This window comes from Telopea speciosissima, chromosome 10, assembly GCF_018873765.1.
Source record: "Telopea speciosissima isolate NSW1024214 ecotype Mountain lineage chromosome 10, Tspe_v1, whole genome shotgun sequence".
NCBI lineage: Eukaryota > Viridiplantae > Streptophyta > Magnoliopsida > Proteales > Proteaceae > Telopea > Telopea speciosissima.
The window spans coordinates 51,923,842-51,944,877 of record NC_057925.1 but is presented as its reverse complement, the minus strand read 5'-3'; the positions used below and the strand labels follow the sequence as shown (position 1 = coordinate 51,944,877).

The 21,036-nt window shown below is 38.9% G+C and overlaps 1 protein-coding gene and 1 long non-coding RNA gene across 6 annotated transcripts; one reads left to right on the top strand and one right to left on the bottom strand.

Annotated features, from left to right (window-relative positions):
* Positions 1-19,982, top strand: LOC122644006 (probable E3 ubiquitin-protein ligase XBOS34). 5 transcript variants are annotated; one of them, XM_043837599.1, is made up of 10 exons: positions 1-108; positions 209-323; positions 3,303-3,383; positions 3,502-3,590; positions 3,712-3,863; positions 8,165-8,246; positions 16,631-16,733; positions 18,121-18,206; positions 19,119-19,238; positions 19,299-19,982. In XM_043837599.1, exons 1-10 carry the CDS (start codon positions 7-9, stop codon positions 19,824-19,826), a joined length of 1,458 nt encoding a protein of 485 aa, XP_043693534.1. In that variant the 5' UTR covers positions 1-6; the 3' UTR covers positions 19,827-19,982. The 5 variants fall into 5 exon arrangements, with proteins under 5 accessions (XP_043693534.1, XP_043693532.1, XP_043693531.1 ...); XM_043837597.1 differs by having other exon boundaries at positions 19,119-19,375; positions 19,430-19,982; XM_043837596.1 differs by having other exon boundaries at positions 209-319; positions 3,302-3,383; positions 19,119-19,982.
* LOC122644014 lies at positions 12,092-16,439 on the bottom strand. Its single transcript, XR_006330211.1, has 2 exons — positions 16,410-16,439; positions 12,092-12,292 (listed from the first exon to the last, which is right to left on the bottom strand). It is a non-coding gene; the product is annotated as an uncharacterized LOC122644014 (long non-coding RNA).
* Positions 19,983-21,036: the final 1,054 nt, after the last annotated feature.

The window sequence follows — 21,036 nt, the reverse complement described above, 5'->3', positions numbered from 1 at the left end:
AGGAAAATGGGCCAACATCAATCCAAAGAGGAGTTGCTATATCAGCAAGTGAATTATGGAAACATAGAAGGAATCAAATCTCTTCGCCGAGAAGGAGCAGGTCTTGAGGTATCAATTATTTGTGATCGATGCTTTACTTACATGCTTAATGGTTATGCGTTTGGGAATATCTGCATTATTTCTTAATCCCCCAAATACTTTTTTGCAGTGGATTGACAAAGAAGGAAGGACTCCCTTGATAGTCGCGTGCATGAATCCCCAACTCTTTAATGTTGCTAAAACTCTTATAGAATTGGGTGCCAATGTAAACGCTTATCGTCCGGGTAAGAATCTCCCTTTCTCTCAATGCATTAGAGTCTATGTGCCACTGCCTTTTCATTTCTATTACTAGTCATTGCAATGCTGTGGATCACTCAATTTTCCCAGAAGCAGTTTGAATGTTCCTAGTGTTCCTGGCACTATAGAGAAAATCCCAAAACTACTGATTAGTCTCTATCCCGAAACCATTCTATCACATTTTAATTAAAATCTGGAAAACATTCGCATTTCACAATGCCATAAATACTTCCATCATTATCTTAATCAAAAGGAACATTCATTAGATGGCAATAGATTTGCTTGGTTTGCATAATCGGTATAGGTAGTGATGAACCAAGAGAGGTTCAAGCAATTGGAAAAGGTAAAAATAATTATTTCAAATATATAACAGCACTCAAACCACCAAAGAGTAAGGTTAAAAGGAGGCCTTTCATTGTAGCCGATATAGAAACAGTTCTTGTGAAGGGCTATCAAGTCCCTTACGCTGTTGGTTTCTTACCGGTCTGGCCTGATGAATATTCTGTGGATTCCATACCTGATCAGCATCATATATTAGAAAGATATTTGGTCATATGTATAGAACTAACTTCGGGATTGGGCACAGTATGAAAGATCTTTTAGAAGCACATATCCCTCCGGGGGGGGGGGGGGATTGGGACGTGGACATAGGGGTCTTTATGACACAATCTATAATTCGATTCATTTTCAATTAGGCCTTGCTCTAGCCTCTTTAGGGGTTATTACTTCCTTGGTATCTCAAAAGTGTGCCAGAAACTTAATATGATGCTTTCACTACGCCCTATCTTCATGCTGCGCAACCCACTTAGAATTCCAATTTAATTTTATTTGTTCCTGTATATTGGTATGATGTTAACATTTGGGTAATCACCCAGTATTTTGGAATATTTTTCTTGAACTTGATAAAACAAGATTCTGTTGTTTGGCTATATAATTATTATCTTGGTTAGATGTTTTATGTATAGTTTGTCCATTGCTATTGTAAGTTATAACATTTTTATTCAGCACTTTGATAGATTCTTATGGCTGTATTCCAAGTTTCCTTAGTTTAGCGGTTTGGGACCCATCAATAGGTAGATGCAATCTAGAAGGTTATTTATACCAAGAATTCACATATTAAATGATTGATACGTTACTCTTTGTAGCTTTTTAGAATTTGAATGCTTTTTATGTTAACTTCTCACCGGTTTGGTCATGTTTTCATCTTGCAAATGAACACTTCCCATTTTTTATTCTTCTCAGAGGAGAAAATTAGTTTTCTTACCAAACATATGCAGATCAAATAATGATTTTATAATAAGAACAAGAAATCTTTCTTGATCGATCCCTTTGCTGCTCACTCTTTGAGAAACAAAAAATGTCTTTTTGGGCTTGAATTTCTGTCTAAGCTACTTTTGTGTGGTTAATACAGTAAATGTGGCCCATTAGAAGAGGGAATCCTACTTCAATGGTAGGCTTCACCCTCATACTGAAGTAGGGTCGACCTTAAGATGGTAACTTATTGTGTATTGCCTGCATTTAGTATTTTTTGTTTTTCACTCTGTGGCTCCCTGGAAGCTGTGGCCTGAGTTTTACTATTTAGTGCACGAGACTCCTGCTACTGCAGGGTCTGAGTGGGGCAATTGTATGCAGCCACACCCCCTGCTTCGCAGGAGAGGTCTGAGTTTTACTATTGTTCAGTCAATTTTAAAGTTTTCTTCGTCCCATGGTCAAGTTTATATTGGTTAGCCTTTGACCATTTACTTGATTTATAAGAAATCACTTACTGTGTCTCGTGGAACCTCCAAATTATTGAGTTCTGAAACTATTTTTTACTAGATCAGAAATGAATTTGATTGGTTGGTTAATTTGTCTAGAGAATAGTATAGGGATTAATTTGCATTGACCAAGCAAATTCTTGAGTTCTGGACCTACTTTCAATATAGGAATGAAAAAAAAGGGCGTACCCATTGCACGAGGCTCCTGCCACTGCAGGGTCTGAGGAGGGTCATAATGTACGCAGCCTTACCCCTGCTTTTGCAGAGAGCCTGTTTTCAGACTCGAACCTTTGACCACTGGGTCACAATGCAGCAACCTTTACCGTTGCACCAAGCCCCACCCTCTAATATATAGGAATGAACACCCCCAAAAATTATCCTGGCTCTGCCCTTAGTCACGTCTCTTTCCTCATTTTGATTTTGGTGTTCGTATTACAAATGTTGGTTGTCACTTTATGGTACAAAATTGGATCTGTTAAGAGAGATCGCTGAACATCATGGCCTATATTTTATTATGATTCACTCAATTTGAAAGTTTTCTGCTTCCCATGATCAAGTTTAAATTGGTCAATGTTTGACCATTTACTTGAAAGAAATGAATTACTGACTTACTGTGCCTTATGGGAACCCCATATTATTTGGTTCTGGAACTATTCTTCAATATATAGGGATGAATTTTCTTGTTCGATTCCATTTCTGAAGAGACCTGATGGATGCTACAAATATATATGCAAGCTTCTGAAAGCCTTGTATATCAAGAATTAACTGAAGTCAGTGCTCTTACGTCTACCATCGCTCTACAATCATGAGAAATATAACCACATTCTTGCATCCATTTTCCAATTTTTTTTTCTAATTCTTTTTGGTAAAATTAGATCTGCATGCAAAGCTGTTGGTTCATTAGTTTATTTTGGATCTTAGCAAACAGGTGGAGATTCTCTTTATTAATGCCTTGTTTCTTTGGACACTTACATGTCTAAGTGGATGAAGAATGCAGGGTAAAATTTGGTGTTTTGATTTTGGTCTGTTTCTTCTTATCAAGGGTATGATTTGGAGCTTGCACTTCTGATCCATATATGTTTAACGATATTTTATTTCCTTCTATTTGTTTGCGAGGAATCAACGATAACATTGAACATGAATAACTGAAACCTTATCAATATTTTCTTTCTTCTTTTGGGTTTTTCTATTTCTGGTAATGTAATTTAGGGTCGCATGTGGGAACTCCTTTACATCATGCGGCGAAAAGCGATCTTGACCAAACTGTGAAGTTACTTCTGTCCCATGGAGGTATGTTGTTGATTTTGTGTTGATCTTGGACCCCAGTTCTTTAGAGGGAAAGCCTATTTTCAATGATTGCCATCTGCCGAAGTGTTCTTACTGGAAGAACTGTCGATGAACATTTCAGCAAATGCTCTGACGATGAATGATGATTGTCAGACCCCACTTGAAGTTGCTAGATCAAAGGGGCATAGCAATGTTGTCCGTGCAATTGAGGTATTCTTAAAGTTTGTAGTTTGGGCTCATAACCTCTGTGGCTCAGAGTGCTATTCTTGTGCATATCAACAAAAGTTTTCTTCTGGTAAGGAAGAGTGTTTTCTATTGGTTTCTTTTGCAGAGCCATATATGCTTTTTCTCTGGATGGATGCGTGAGCTTCATGGATCAGGGTTTCTGGAAGCATTAGCCCCTCAGTGGTTATCAAGAAAAATGCGTGACCGTGGGCGAGAGTTTCTGGAAGCGTTATCCCCTCCATGGTTATCAAGAAAAATGTTGGTAGCATTTTTCAGAGCTCTTCTGATTCATAGACTCATGCATACTGTTTGCATTACATATATGTTTGTTTTATATAGAATGATTGAATATGATTATTGTTGTCTGAGTTGTACTGAACTATGATACCAATCCAGTAGACATGACATGGTATTGACTATATATCAGGTACTGCGTATTCTAGATTTCGGACCTCATTCCCGTTGTCAACAGCATATGTTATATACTTCTTGAAATTTTCTGATATGTTTGATTAAACATGAAGTACATATGCACGCTAAATCCCTGATGTGGAAGGGGTTCAACTAAGAACCACTCTACAGTAGGATCGATAATAGTTGCATCAGATCATCAATAATTGAAGCAAATCAGAAATAGAAGGTAACAAATACTAGGTAATCCAGCCAGCAGTTTGGTGTCAAACTTGGATTGAGTGGAGCAGGTGATGGAGAGAATCTCTGCTTCATCCCAGCCAATTCTGATGGCTGATGGCTGATGACTGAATTATGAAGGGGATTCCAAAATAGAAGGTTTAGTGAGAACTTGCAAACCAGTGAGAATCAGAACCTCAAACCAGGGATCGAGTGTAGCCCATTGGTTGTGTGATTCAACCCTTAAAATCTCAACTGATTCCAGTGGATGGTTGTGGAGATATTCAAGCCTGAAATCTGCAGCAAAACCTGGGCAGAACTGGAATCGCAGGAGTGATTATGGCCTCCTTATGTTGAAACAACAGCAGCAGCTTTTTATCTCAATTGATGGATCGAACCAGGCCTTCAAGGGGATCTCCAGCACTTGTAGCAGTCACAGGCAGCAGCAGTACAAAGGGGAGATCGAGTAGGATAGGAGAAGAAGATAGAAAAGGAGGGATAGGGAGATTCGGCTCTCTCAGGCAAGCTTCCCAGCCCTTCATCCTCACAACGGGATAATCAAAACTTGTACAAAGCAATCTAAGCAACTTCATTAAAATCCTGGAGAGCCTCTATGGGCAGATTACCCTATATATCCTCAAGTATTGAGATCAAAAATAGAAACTATAAAATAGCAAGTCCCTTATAGGGCTGAGACTTGGATTGCAAGCAAGAAACTAAATTAGAAACTCTTAAGTTTGCAAGGTTTCTAAAATAGAAACTAAAAAATAGGAACAAACAACTTAATAAAAATAGAAACCAAGTGATGTAGAAGCACTACCTTGGACCGACCCAAACCCAGTTGGGTATCCATATGGTGATGAATCGGGTCCAGTTTGAGTCTTGGTCTAGTAGGATTTTAGGAAGTTTATTTTATTTGGGAAAATATTATGAAATCTTTTAATTTGGGTAGGATACGAAGAAGATAGATAGCAAGTTGTTTTAGTTTCAGTTTAGAGTCCAACTAGGAGTCGTTGAGTCTTTGGTTTTTGTCTTTGTTTTTCACCTTTAAATACTTGCATTGTAACCAACGTGAGAACAGATTGAATAGAATGAAATAGTAATGGTTTGAGTAGCCTGTGAGGCTGTGCGTGTGCACTCTTCTACCCCCCCCCCCTTCTTCATATTGTGATTTCTTCTCTCTCCCCCTGCAACTCGAATTCTTCCCAGGTTTCCCCTCTCCTAATCGGCCCTCCACCAATTTGGTATCAGAGCCAAAGGATCTGTCATCCTTCCCAATCAATTTCTTTCTTCCCCCTTTCTCTGTTCGACATCCAATACATCCCATCCCAGCACTATACATCGCCACAGCATCCATCCTCCAACTCCTCCTGACTCCAACAAGCAACCCCATCGTCGTTTTCATTCCCCACTATAACCGCGAGCAAAAGAAAAATATCGTCTCTGTTGCAAAAACAGAGATATCGACTTAAAAACCCTAACCCATTCCCTTCCCGCAGCAACTCTCTCTCTCCCATCTCCCACTGAAACCCTACACCACCCCATTCTATCAACTTCCACTGAAACCCCCTTGCATTCAGCCAAACCCCCTTCGATTTTCACTGAAAATCACCCCACCCCTTCAACTTTAAAAAAAAAAAAAAAACTCACAGTTGATTTCAGCAACAACTGTCCCCAGCCTTTCCTTTATTTTTTGTCCTTACTCGATCGAACCCCCTCTCACTCCCAGGATTCCGCCAAAAAAAAAAGAGAGAGAGAGGCAAGAATAGAGACAGAGAACACCAAAAAAAGAGAGAAAACTCCTACCTCGAAGCTGCTGCTGCCTCGTTCCATTGAAATTGCTGCCCTTTGCTGAAGCCCAGTCCCAGTCAACGTCCACTACCGTAAGCTCTCTTCACTGCGATAGGTCCCTACTCTTTGTTATTTCCTTCTTCCTGCCCCTCACAATTCCCGTTTGTTCTTTATTTTCTTTTTGTTTTCCCCCAAATTGCCCCTCTGTTCTCCTTTTATTCACTTCACCCCTTATTTCACTGTACGTCCTAGTTTGCCCTTACCTTTTTAATTTAATTCCTTTCCAATCCTGTTCCGCATCTAACTTCTTAGGTGCCCTTTAAGATTCCCTTTATTTACAAGTCTGCCACCACCCTTACAAATCTTAGTTTATTTACTGTTTTGCCATTAACTCTTGCTTTGAATATCCTCTTATTTGCGTTGACCTTACCGATTCCAAATACACCCCTGGCCATGTATCCTTTTGTGTTTCAGTTCAGTGTTCGATTGCCCAACGGAAAACTTGCTACTCTGTTTATTGATGAAACTATGAAAGGCAGAGCGACTTGCAATCTGTGGTAGAGATGCTCTCAAAGAACGACCAGATCATTATTCACTCTGAGGATTCTATATTCGTCGAATTCTCCGTTTCTTATTATTGTGATGGTGCATATTGTGAAGTGTTTTGATTCCCCTTAGCGCATTATTAGATTGGGTCGCAAATGGTTGGAAGCACGAAAAGGCATCATTGATAGTGATGGAAATTTGTGCATCCTACATCCTTTTCATGTGCCCCAGACATTCACTCTTCATGGGTTAGCTGATGACATTTGTTCTAAGCCAACAGAGACAACACAAGTGATGCAGCCTCAACCAGAACAGAAAATAGTGGCAATGACAGACGAGAAGATTGTGGATCAGATAACCACGGACTCCAGTGCAGTGAAAGCAATTCCACATCATGAGTTTGTTCTTCCCTGTGGTTTTCCAGCCATGGATGCACCTCCAAAGCTTCATATTTTGGATTTTCTTCAAGTTGCAGACATGGACCCATAGCTCCCGCTAGTGAGCTTTTAATTCTTCGGTTCTACAACACTCAAGGTCGAGTTTTTCTCAACACCGGGGGAATTGATGCAGATGCACTACCTTGGACTTACCCAAATCCAATTGGGTATCCAGATGGTGATGAACTGGGTCCAGTTTGAGTCTTGGTCTAGTAGGATTTTAGGAAGTTTATTTATTTGGGAAAGTATTATGAAATCTTTTAATTTGGGTAGGATACATAGGAGATAGATAGCAAGTTATTTTAGTTTCAGTTTTATAGTCCAACTAGGAGTCGTTGGGTCTTTGGTTTTTGTCTTTGTTTTTTCCCTTTAAATACTTGCATTGTAACCAACGTGAGAACAGATTGAATAGAATGAAATAGTTGTGCACTCTTCTCCCCCCCTCCCCCTTCTTATTGTGATTTCTTCTCTCTACCCCTGCAACTCTAGTTCTTCTGAGGTTTCTCCTCTCCTAACCAGCCCTCCACCACTAAGCCTATGTCAAAAATAGAAACTAATTAAACTCCTATATCCCCCACGCATAGTCAAAATTGAGTCTTTTAATAAGTCTTCATGCAATCTGGTCTTGAGCCCCACAAGATCTTCTAGTAATATTCTCACCAAGGCAGATATGGGGCTGTGACACTGTTCACGTGAACAGTGTTTTGGCCTCTTCTTCTTCATTTTTTGATCTACATAACACGCCTTCAAAAGTATATAACAACTAGTCCTATAGTATGAAACTCCGTAAGTAGTTGACTTTTCATAGAATTTGGCAAAACATGAATGCTGAACACCCCATCAAACCTTTTTTGTTTTTAAAAGAGATAATTGGCTTAAGAATTGAAAACAAAAGGTTTCTATGAGCTTATTGGTATAATATATATCTTTAATCCCATCTAGGACATTTATTACTGGAAATGAAGAGTTGTCTCTATGTTTCTAGTGATAGTGCCTGTACCCATATACCATATTTGTAATCATAGGGGCTAACATATATATATGTGTGTACTTGAATTAATGAACTTGAGAGTTCATGTTTGATTTTCATGATGTTTGAAATTCTTCCTCTCATAGATGAGTATGTGTGCTGACTAATATCTGCAATGTTTGCAGTTGGGTTGTGGTTGTCCCTTGTGGCTCTCGTAAGGCTGCAAACCCTATCAAATTAGAGGTTGCTGTATATTCTAGTCCACAGGTATGATGGAACATTACTGATAACTTGGAAGAAATTTAAGTTTTAATATGAGTTCTCATTTTTTTTATATTGAACATATATTTATATGTTTCTTCTTTTTTTCCCCCTTTCTACTATCCATTTGAATGCATTTTCAATGAATAACTACTTTATTAATTAGTATAGGGAGAATAATGTACAAGCACAAAGAAGGGACAACAACAACAAAACTAAACTAGGAAAGAACAGTCTATACAATGGGGTGCAACCCTATGTAAACAACACTCCCCAAAACCTCTCCTATTGAGCCTTTCTGTCAAAGGATTTCTAGATCTTGCCATTTAGCCTAATTAGGCTTTCTTTGACCTTGAGACAACTCTGGAAATTATTTGAATCCGTGAAATCTCAAACATGTGATATCACCATTGAATAAAGTTTGTCGTGTCACCCTGAAATTCTAGATGTGAGCACTGAATGGAAAGTGTGTGCTTCAAAGTTCAAACCATATGGAGGGCTTCATGACTCCTAAATGGTTTTCCAAGACCTGCCTAACCTGGGTTATCCAATGAGGTACCATCACTATTGAATTTGATGACAACTGAAGGGAATTCTAGAATTTAGCAGTGGATGATGGTCAAAGGGATAAACCATGGAATGCATCACACACATCTTTCTGCTATCAATATAGTGGTTCCCACAATTAGACAACCTACTGAATGATCTAGAATTGCCTTTTGAATGGTCCTTCTAGATGGTCAATAGGCCAACGAAGAGCATTTACCTCCATAAGAATTTACAACCCAGGTTCAAAAACTCGTCTCGACTCAGTGTCTTGACCAGGTCGAGATGACTGAGATCTCAGCGATTTTTATTTTTTTTTTGGTTTTGGTTTGATGTTTCGGTGGGCAAATGGCCAAAGTTGGCTCTGAAACTTTAAGGGAAGCTTATTTTAGGCTTAATAAACATATTTAAATCTTCAAATTATAAAAAAAGCACCCAATTTTGGGGTTTAGATTTGCACCCTCGGTTAGCAATAAACGTCGAACCCTTAATGTAATATTGTCTATTCTACACATTGTTTGAGTAGTATGAGACGTAAATGGCAAGTAAAACATGTAAATTATGCAATAATGGGTGAAGACACATAATATTGAATAATTATTTAAGAAATAGTTAAAGACTTAAAGTTTCTACCACAAAGTACGGTGAAGTGAATAATGCATATTATTGATTACATCGATACCCAACCTAAGTACAATGAACAATACATTATTCATAGACACCCTAGTTGAATGTAGCCAAATCTTCCACAGTAAACATCAATCGATCTCTTTGTGGTGATGTGGCAACCCGCAGTAGCGTATCCCAGTAAGTATTGAATGATGTGGCAAAAAAAATCAAGATCCAAGCTTCCCCCCCCCCCCTTTCTCTAGGTCCAAACCCATAAACCTGGCAAGTTCAGTTCGAAATTTCGAACATATGGTCAAGTTGCTGCCTATTTATAAGGTGGTTTGTACCATTTTGGCAAGACGGTACAAAAGCCCCGAAATTTCGCCGAATTTTTGGTTGATTTTTGAAACAATGTCGATTTGAGATCTCTCTCGAGCAGCTCTCGGCGAGTTTTAAAACTATGTTTACAACAACTACTCAGCCTTATCCCAACTAATGGGGTCGGCCACATGGATCCTTGCTCTCTAATGCTCTATTTGAGGTCATACTTGATACAAGGCCTAAGCTATGCATGTCTTTCCTCACCACTTCTCTTAAGGTCATTTTTGGTCTGCCCCTGGCTCTTTTGATGCAAACTCGAGAGGGTAAGTAAGCCAAGATCTAATCTAGAAGAGAATAGGGGTAGGTGCTGGACAGCTTGGGTCAGATTTGGTTTAGTCCTGATCCTGCTGTTTTGGTGTTTGAATGATGAAGGCGGTAATGGTGCAAATAGTGATGGATGATGAATGTTAAATGTTGAAGATAGTAAGATAACTTTGGCAAGCTAGAGTCCCACTAGTTGCCCGCCATTGGAGCCACCTAGGCCCGTTGTAGGAATCTCACCTAAGCCCTCTTGAGTCACACAAGAAAATATTCAGATAGTTTGCTGTAAAAATTCGTTGGGTTCCTTTGAGAGCAGCCCATGGTTTGCATTATATAAGGTGGGGGGGGGGAGGCTTAAAAAGCCTTGAGTACATCAAGTAGAATTAAAGTAGACTCTTAGAATTCCAAAGACCCTTTGGAATTCCCCACATATAGATACCAAATTCTAGACATAAAAATATGCCTCCAAGACATAGAAAACTGTACCCAAGAAGTCAAAGTGAAAAGACGAAAGCAAAATTAAAACTCAGCATTATACTCTTTGACTACTACTTAGAAAACTGAAAAGACTAATTAATAGTCCTAGGAAATATGAAAAGGCTCTTTGGAAACTAACAAGGCTTTCATAACTACTTTCTAAGGACATAACAGAATTTGTTGAAGCTGTTGCCATGTGGACCCCACTTCCCAAAGAGCAGCCAAGGGGTAGGCCTTGGGCTGCCAACTGCCCTTGCATCACTTTTAGTTCCTTCAATCTGAATCAAATCACTCCTCCATACTAGAGCATCCAAAGGCCTTCGTCAGTCTGTTGAACATGGCCATGCCAACTCAAACGACTTTCTCGTAGCTTATCATGTATTGGAGCTACTCTCAAATCAGCTCTAATATGATAATTCCTTATTTTACCTTTCCTAGTTTTGCCATTCATCCATCTCAACATCCTCATCTCTGCTACACTGAGTTTATCTATATGATGCTTCTTAACTCCCAACATTCTGCACCGTACATCATAGCCGCTCGTATGACTGTCCTATAAAATTTTCCTTTAAGTTTTAGAGGATTGCATCAATTACACAACACTCCTGATGCACCTCTCCACTTCATCAATCCTATTTTAATTCTCTGTAAAACATCATTCTCTATATCACCTTCTTTATTTATGATTGAGCCCAAATACCTAAAATAATCACTTTCTGGAATCTCCCTCTCATCAATTTTCACCACCTCATTATCCATCCTTGTGCAACTAAAGTTACACACCATATATTCTGTTTGCGTTCTACTTATCTTAAGCCCTTTTGATTCCAAGGTTGATCTCCATAACTCTGATTTAGTGTTAATCCCTGCTTTTGTCTCATCCACAAAAACAATATCATCAGTAAAAAGTGTACACCAAGGAACTTCATCTTGATTGCCTCTGGTTAAATCATCCATGATAAGCGCAGACAAATAAGGGCTTAAAGCTGATCCTTGATGTAACCCAATTATAATTGAATTCACTATCTTCACCCCCCTTCCCACAATTCTTACACTAGTTACCACACCATTATACATATCTTTAATTATGTTTGCATATTTACTTGAAATACTTTTTTAGTACTTCCCAGATTAATTTCTCTAAGGACCCTGTCATAAACTTTTTTTATGTTATTAAAGACCATATGAAGATCCTTCTTGCAATCTCTAATCTTTCCACAAGTCTTTTAATTATGTAAATAGCTTCTGTTGTGGATCTTCTTGGCATAAAACCAAATTGGTTCTCTATAATAGTAGTTTCTTGTTTCAGGCGAGTTTCGATAACCACCCTCTCCCATAACTCTATAGTATGACTCATTAGCTTTATGCCTCTATAGTTATTGCAACTCACTGTGTTTTGGTCTTTCACCATATTCTCTCACAGAGCAAGCACAAAGCTTTTTTTTTTCTCAATCTCATTAATCAAATTCGTGTACAAGGCTGTGTAGCTCCTTACAAACTTATATAGAAGACTCAAAAACAGGCTCAAACACTAAAAAGGAAAGGCCTAACCCACATCCTTAACTAATAAGGTAATATAAATTGATTAGGAAACTAAAATAGTGAAAGAAATTGACTCAAAGCTGGACTCTAACTAAACTAATGAAGTAAATCCCGTTTTCCTACTTTCTACCCATATTTCAGGCTCATTAAAGTGGTCTATTATGAAGAAAACCTATGGGATCAAAGGCCCAACGCCTACATAACCCAGCCCTAGGCTTATTTCCAATAAAATAAGCCTTTTAGGTGACTTATCTGCATCAAGGATGGGTTGAGCAACCAAAATTGAGGTATTGAGTCATGAATTCAAGTGAGTTCAATTACTTGCGGGGTTAATCCCAATTCTTCTTTTCTCCCCATAAATAATGTCCTGGACTGTATTCAGGTCATATGCTTAGTTCTTAATTCTGTGATGGCAATAAAGGTTAATGTTTTTGTATATTTACGCTGCTGTTAATTACCATGTTTGCAAACAAACATGCACATTATTGCTGAAAAATCCTCACTTGTATGCAGCCCTTGTGTCAGAACATTGTGTTGAGAGAACAACTAGTTGATTAATGCTTAAGTGATTAATCCTATCACTTAGCCCTTTATTTATAGTAATAGAATCAAAGAGTACAACTCCTAATCAAAGTAGGAATGCTAATAACAGAAATAGAAACAACTAGGAATGCACACTCCTAGTCAAACTAGGAGTGCTCCCCTTGTCTATTCTAATAGAGATCGACAAGGGGAAAAATACAGAAATAAAAGGCAAATTACAGAATAATAAAAACAGAAAATAAAGAGGGAGAAAGTGGGAGATAAAGTGGGAAAAAAGGACCAGAATACCCCTATGGTATTCTGGCCCATATATTCTAACACATTGTTACACTATAACTTATACTAGTCGATTGCACCCTTGCCCTTCAACAGTTAAAACCAGAGACCTTGGTACTATAGGGTTTATATGGGATGCAAAACTTGTTGCAATTTCTTTTCAACTTTATTTCTTTTTATTGTTTTTAGTATGGTGATAAGAGGAGGAAGAAGGGTGTGGCGATTGACCATGCCATATAAAATAGTAGTGATGTAAGACTAGAACCAGAATAGGTATAATCCCTGGCAGGATCAAATAGAAAAAACTCTAGAGTCTTAGGATAAAGAGGCATGAACCGTATATCTCGAAGTGGTCATACTTCTTTGGGTTGGTAGTAATGGAATGGTTTCATTATCTAAAATGAAGAACATTTCCCACCAAAAGATCAATCCAATAATACCAGAACAATGGGATCTTAAATTGGTAACCACAAGAGAAGTAATAAATATAAACCTACAAATTTGTAACCTGTTGAAGCAGCAATCAAGAATAAATAATCTCCTGAATAAAGAGAAGCCGCAACAATCGAACCCATGATGGTTTTTTTTTTTTTTTTTTTTTTTTTTTGTGAATAAAAATCTATTACCAAACCCCTGGAGGGGGCTGGAGAAGGGAGGGGGAATATACCTGGGAAGGACAAGAGGGGTGGGGGAGAAACAAAGCCTCGAAACTCAAGCTTAATTAAGAAGAGGAGGAGGCTGCAAAGAAGAAGAATCTAAACCCTAGAATACAACAATATGCTTGTTCCTTGGGGATCTACTAGGGATAAAAGTGAGCTTAGAGGAAACATCAAAGGAGATGGCTTTCCAAATCAAGTCGAAAGATCGAGAGTTGGAGGTCCATCTCCTAAGATTCCTCTCCATCCAGATGTGGCAAATAGCGGCGCCAAACACAAGCTTTCCGACAGTGTCACAAATAGTATAGCAAGGGAAGGTCTTGACCAACCAGAGCCATTCTCTATCGAAGGGCAAGGGTCTCCTGTAGCAAGGCCAAATTGTAGTGAGGACTTTTTTCCAAATGGTGGAGGTAAAGGGGCAAGCGAAGAAGAGGTGGGCTATGTCCTCGGAATCAAACCAACAGAAGATGCAAGAAGGGGAGACAAGGATATTGTGGTGAAGAAGGAAGGCTTGGGTTGGGAGACAAAGGCTAAGAGTTCTCCAGACCGTGAAGCTATGGCGAGGGATGAGGCCTTTGAACCAGATAAGTTTGTGCCAAGGGACAGCAGGGCTAGGGGTGCGAACAAAATTCCAAGCCGATCTATAATTGAAGAGGCCATTGGAGGAGGGGAGCCAAGTAACCTTATCCGCAAGAGATGGGGGGGAGGGGTGAATGGGGGGGGGGGGGGAGGGATGGCCAAATTTGTGAGAGGATGGGAGAAGGGGGGTAGGGGGGACCAAGAGCCAAGGGAGATGATGGTGGAGTAATGTAGTCCTAGATAGGTAGGAGACCTACTAGGAGCCAAACAACAAGATCAAACAACAAAAGGGGCTGCTGGTTCGAATGGACAGCACTAGGATTTAGGTCAATTCCTAGGGTTTGGGTTGGATATTGGGAAAGGGGTTTATAGGGTATTAATGGGCAGGTCTAGGGGGTCAATATGGTATAAAAATAATAGGATTTGGGAAGGTTTTAAAATTCTGCAGTTCTGGACAGAATTGTGTTGCAGGTTTTGGGTTTTAATGGAGTGAAGGAATGGAGGGGATAAAGTGGGAGTTTGGGGCTGAAACTTGGATCGAGTGTCAACAATGATGTAAGGGATGTATGCTGAAAGTTTGGTTTGAAACTGATGGACAGATTTGGAGTTATGGAGGTTTCCTAGTAGAAGTAGGAGAGAGGGGTAAAACTGTAATTTCAGACAATCGTCTGGGTGGATGGTGCTGAAATTTGAATCGAGTCTCTCTTAGGGTTTGAGAAAGACTTGATCAAATTTTTAGCAGATTCTAATGGTTAGATTTGGCTGGGCAGAATTCTCACGAAAATCACCTTGTATGTGACCTTCTAGAAGGAAGAAGAATAGTTGCAGAATTTCTTACTTGTTACAGGTCTTCAATGGCAACAACTTTGAAGATGAACAATGGGGTCTCCCGATCTTCACAATGCAAGGAGTCGATTGGAGATCCACCAATCCCTTCAACCTTGATATTACTCACAAGGCAACCTTGATATTACTCACAAGGCACACTCACGATGGAGCAAAGGCAGCAACAAAGGCAGCAAGCATAAAGCTAATTTTTATTAATCAAATGCGTATACAATGCTGGCCTCCCTTACAAACTTATATAGAAGACTCAAAAATAGACTTAGACACTAAAAAGGAATGGCCTAACCTTATCCCTAACCTATTAGGCAACTTAAACTGACTAGGAAACTCAAATAGACTCAAAATAGAGTCCTAATGACTTAAAACAACTTAAACTACTTAAAATAAAGAAGATTCCCTAGTAGCCAATAGGATCACTTCACTTAAATTAGACCAATTGAACCAATTGGATGCAACCAATTTAAACCGGTTCAATTAAAAACACAAAATAAAAACTAAGTATTGGGCTAATCCCGTATGCAACCTATATACCCCTATTTCAGGCCCACTAAAGTGGCCTAATACATAGAAAACCCTTGGGAACAAAGACCCAACATATATATATCCCAACCCTACACTTATTCCCAATGAAACAAGCCCTATTTGATGATGAATCTGCATCATGGAGAGGGGGGCAGATTTGGGAATGCCGGAGGAGCATATCAACCTGGGACCAAAAACATTTTAGAGGATTCCCCGAGGGTGCCAGGGGTCTAGCCAAAGGGAGGTGGAAGATCCATCTACAATAGTAGAGGAGAAGGCTCTTAGAGCAAGGGGGCGAAGAAGAATAATCTTACGCCAGGCTCAAGAGGAGTCAGAGGGAGTGGGAACAGTCCATTTGGAGTCATTTTTTGAGGAGGTGGGAGTAAACCCAAGAGACCCAGATGGAGTCATGCCTAGAGATGTTGAATGACTCTTGGATCTCAAAACCTTGATGCGAACTCCAGAATACACACCCGATGGCTTGGTTGCAGGTTTTAAAATAAAACAGCAAATAGAAGAAGAATGGGGATCAAGTAGGGAAGAAGAAGGGGAAAAGGTAGGGTTGACTATCTCAGCCTGGGTATCTCACCCTGGGCATCTTACCCATCCTATCTCAGGATTTTCACAAAGGCTCAAGGCACTATTTCATTAATCAAATTCGTGTACAATGTGGGTCTCCCTTACAAACTTATATAGAAGACTCAAAAATTGACTTCGACACTAAAAAGGAAAGGCCTAACCCTATGCTTAAATAATAAGGTATCCTCAATTGACTAGGAAAGTGAAATAATAAAGAAAACAAACTCAAAATAGGACTCTAACTAAACTAATGAAGCAAATCCTGTTTTCCTACTTTCTACCCATATTTTAGGCTATCAAAGTCCCAATACATATATGACCCAACCCAAAGCTTATTTTCAATAAAATAAACCCTTTAGGTGACTTATCTACATCAGGTAGACAGATTCATGTATTGAGTCTTCATGATTTAGAAAAATGCTTCCGTCTGATACTCGTGTAAATCTTGCTAGCTTTTTTTCTTTACACCAACTTGTATTTTATCTTCTATTATTCCCATATTCTCATTTTTTCAGTGACTATTTGAGATGCCATAAGTTTATTTCCCATATTCTCCTTTTGATGAATGAGCAGGAAGCACAGCCTCGTATAGTTATTCCACTCTGGAAGGCCGAAATCGAGGAACCAAGGTTTAACCAGCCCGATCCTACGCTGGTCATTTTCAACAAGTCCACTAGTAAGCTCCTTGTGCTACAAAGCTTACCTCTCAGGATGTTTCATGGTCCATATGACGAATGGATGTATTGAAAGAGGTGTCTACATATAGGTCAGCTAAGCTGCTCTGTTGGACATCATAACAGCACAGGAGTCATATACCACCCATTCATCTGCTCCACTCTAATTCAATATCAGATTTTACTGGGATTTAAGTTTTACACGTTTATGAGCAAGGAAAGCTAATCTGTTTGCATTTCTTTCCCCTTTGATATAATCTATTTTTTTTTTATTAATCTAACATCGCAAAATCATTCCCTTTCTTCTTTAAGCAGAATTTTGTATTGTTTTAAAGTCTAAGGTTCTGCTCTGGTGTTTTCTCATATGTTGTCTACCCCCCCCCCCCCTGCCAAAAAAAAATCCTTGGTTTTTAATGGGCAAAATGAAAACTTTTGTTGAATTTTTTTTTTTTGGGGGTGGGGGTGGGGGGCATGGCTCCATTGTTCAAAAGTGTTTTCTCTGCAACAGTATAATGGAAAAATCCCCATTTCTTAATATTTCGCATCGAAAAGGCAAGTGGTCTAGTTGTTCACGTGATGTAAGGAGTCCAAAGTATCCCCCCCTCCCCCCCAAAAAAAAAAAAAATCCTGTTTGATGCCATTAAACTCCTCCAGAATCAACAAGAAGAAAAGGTGTTAAAAGAAAATGAGAGCAGTGCTTTCATCCTATCTACTGATATTTGTTGAACCTCCCACTTTTCCAAGTCTTTAGCCACAGAAGCTGGGATTGGAAGCAGAGATAAGAAATAGGCAGGATCTGGAAGATAGATTAGAATAAATGTAACAATATTAACTTATCCTCCTTGAACATATACCCGTTCCTCCAGGAAGTCGATCTTTCTTTCTCATGATTTTGAATATGCTCTATCCAGTAATTAGCTCCAAGGATTGGGAGTCACTATAGATGGATGGAAGTTTACCCACTTTACAACTAGGGCCAGGAGCAAGACCATGAAATTTTCACTTTTTCTGAGGTTGATCTTCAACTCACACACCATCTTACAGAAAATTAGAATCAGCTTCAAGTTCCTCATATGACTGTGGGCAGCTTCGCGAAGAACAAGGGTATTGTTGGTCTATTGGAGCCTGGAGGGAGGATTTTTTTCAAATTTGGAAACCTACTGATGTGCCCATCTCCCTTGCTTTTGTGGGTTGTTTGCTTAGCGTCCCCACCACTATATCCACATCATATTAAAATTTTGTAATTTCTATTTTTATTTATTTGTTTATCTTGTTTTTTAAGAGGGATGGATGATGCAATGGTTTCATAATTCGGTCTATGTTAAATATTTAATGTGAATGAATATTTGCTGAATTGTGCCAAAATCTCAATACATGCTTCTATCACAGAAACACGATATAAATTTGCTTCTGCAAATGAGGGTGACAAGCAGCAACTTCAGACCTTTCATAGTGCTTGCAAGGGAATTCGCCAGGTAAGACTTGTAACAAATGCTTTACATATGCTAACTTCCCTTTATTTTCTGTTCATCTCTTACACATCTCATATCTTGGACACAAAGAAGCAAATATCTTTCCTTGCTTGTGGCTTCATATCATAGGGGAAATTCTTGTTCGGTAGGAAGGAGGGAGTTCAAACATTACCAGAATACCAGGTCTCCCACTGCATAAATAATATCAAGTTGGAACCAGGACTTGGCTTTAACTTTGTCATGTCAATAGATTTTTAAAGTTCTAATTTTAGATAAAAAAAAATAAGTTACAATAAATCTTTGTAAAAACAGAAGAGACAATTCAAAGAGCCCTGATGAAGCTTACAATTGAGTTTTCCACTAGAAGTGGCTCCAGAGAAGGCCATGTGACTGTTGCAAACCTGATGTTGGAAAAATTATATATTCAAATTGTACAGTTAGCGAGGAGACAACTGAGAAATATCAACTAAAAGCATGACAAAAGTTTATTTTGTTAGACAAAAGAAGACTACAAAGAGCAATTCAGATATAACTTTCACAATTTGTGGTGCAATTTTTTTTTGTTTTAACTCTACAAATTTATTCAGAAATCCCTAACTTGCTCCCTTGCATTTTTCCCTGCTTTCCCGTATTCTGGAACTTAATAGACTATCCAAACTTTCTGTTTCCACTAAAGTTACCTGTTTGGTTTTTTTTTTTTTTTTTTTGTGTGTGTGTGTGTGGGGGGGTTGTCTGTTTGGTGGATCAATTACCAACCTACATATTTGCTAAAAATACTAAATTACCCAGAGTTTTTTGTCTTGATGGGTGGAAATCTCGCTTATGTATCGAATTAACTAAAAGAATACAAATGGATTGATCATTACAAATATTTATATAGTTTTCAGTGTTTGACTACTTTCAAACAATATCTAGGTACTGTCTTCTCTGTTACCTGATGCTTCAACTCTTCCTCCAAATGCACCACCATCTGCTGCAGAAGATATAGAATTAGCTATGGCCATAAGTGCTTCCATTCAGTCTGCTATGGAGGAGACACCATCCCTATCTGATACCCATCCAAGTGCTGAAGTGGACAACACAAATGGTTGGGCAAACCACGTAGATACTAGCAGTCACAATGGCTGGGGCCAAACAGGAGCTGCACCTCCTTCAAAAGCGAATAGCAGTGGATGGCTGGATGAGCCAATTAAAGGTGCATATAATGGATGGGATGCATCTGAAGCTGGTCCAAGTAGCAATCCACCACAGCACATCCATAGTCTGCACAATGCAACAACTCAAATGGTTCCTGAAACTGCTACTTCAGTTCCATCAGCTCCTCCAATTCCTGAAGAGATTGCAGATGATGGTATTCACTATCCATCGATCGACTTGAATTCTGTTGATGTATCAGTGTCAACTGTGGAAGACCGAACAGCCAGAAAAAATGAGGGGAAAGAAGATGGGAGTGCTTCATCCTCATGTGTGATATGTTTGGATGCTCCAGTTGAGGGGGCTTGCATCCCTTGTGGCCACATGGCTGGATGCATGTCTTGTTTGAAAGAAATCAAAGCCAAGAAATGGGGCTGTCCCGTTTGCCGTGCCAAGATAGATCAGGTTTTGAGGCTCTATGCTGTGTGAGCAGTGATTCAAAATACATGAGAGTTGATGGTGGTTCAAAGGTATGTGGAATTTTGGGATACTCACAGTTTTCTCTTTATTCACCATCTGGAACTCATCATACTTCTTCACCTTTGTAATGTCCCATTGTACATTATCGGAATTAGGTCATCAATATGTGGATAAAGCATTACATATACAAAAGAAAGACTTGTTGAAGGCACCAAAGTTTACCATGCATTGAGCCTTGATGAACATATAGGATCTGGATTATTGAAGTTTTCTTGTAGTGATCAGAACATTTCTGTATGTCATTACATTATGTTTATTTCAGGGTGAGGGTTTTCATATCTTCCTCTCGATTTTGCTTTTGATCGTGTGTACGGACTCTATTTGAATCCTCAGGGATGAAAATTCTGATTATAGGATGGATAATGGATGATGAATGAATTTATGCAAACTCAGTTTTTAATTCAAATTTGTTGTGGGAATTGGTTTTGGGAGATGAAACAGGAAAAGTCTTGCAAATCCAACATCAATCAACTGCAAACAACCGGTAGCTCGGTTGGTTGGTGGTATTGCCTATTGAGTGCATGCCACCCCAGGAATGAAATGACCATTACCCCCTGTTTTTGCTGGGCTGGACCCTCCAGTTCCCGCCACGGTTGGAGGAGAGCCAGATCCAACTGGGAAGAGGCAGATGGGTTCTAAATTCTATATCTAAAACCCGATTTTATTTTGTTGTAAGTGAAATTAAAGGGAAGGGAAAGGAAATTTTCATACTTAAAAAAAATAAACTTTGGTAATTATTACTCCATGATAGTTGGAAAATCGGGTTTTGATTGGGGTAAGTGGCCTGATTCGAGTCAAAATTTTGTAAAACCTAGTCAAGAATCATGTAGACTAGGTTAGGGTAAAAAATAACAGACTGGGTTTTAAATCATCCGAGTCAAATAAGACTCGGTATTTTTACTAGAATCATGACAAACTGGACGAATTTAGTCACTTTTAAAAAAAAACATAAAGCCGGTTCACTTAAAATTTGAGTTGACTAAAATAGTAAATCTGTATTCTAAAACAGTAAGAAACCCTCAACTCTTTGACTCCATTCTCTTTTATTTTTTTAAAATATTCATTGGCACCCGGGCCAGCCCTTAGAAATTTTATTAAAAAATAGCTAAAAAATTGATTATACGGGGGAAATATAACCCGCCTAACCACAAAGCCATAG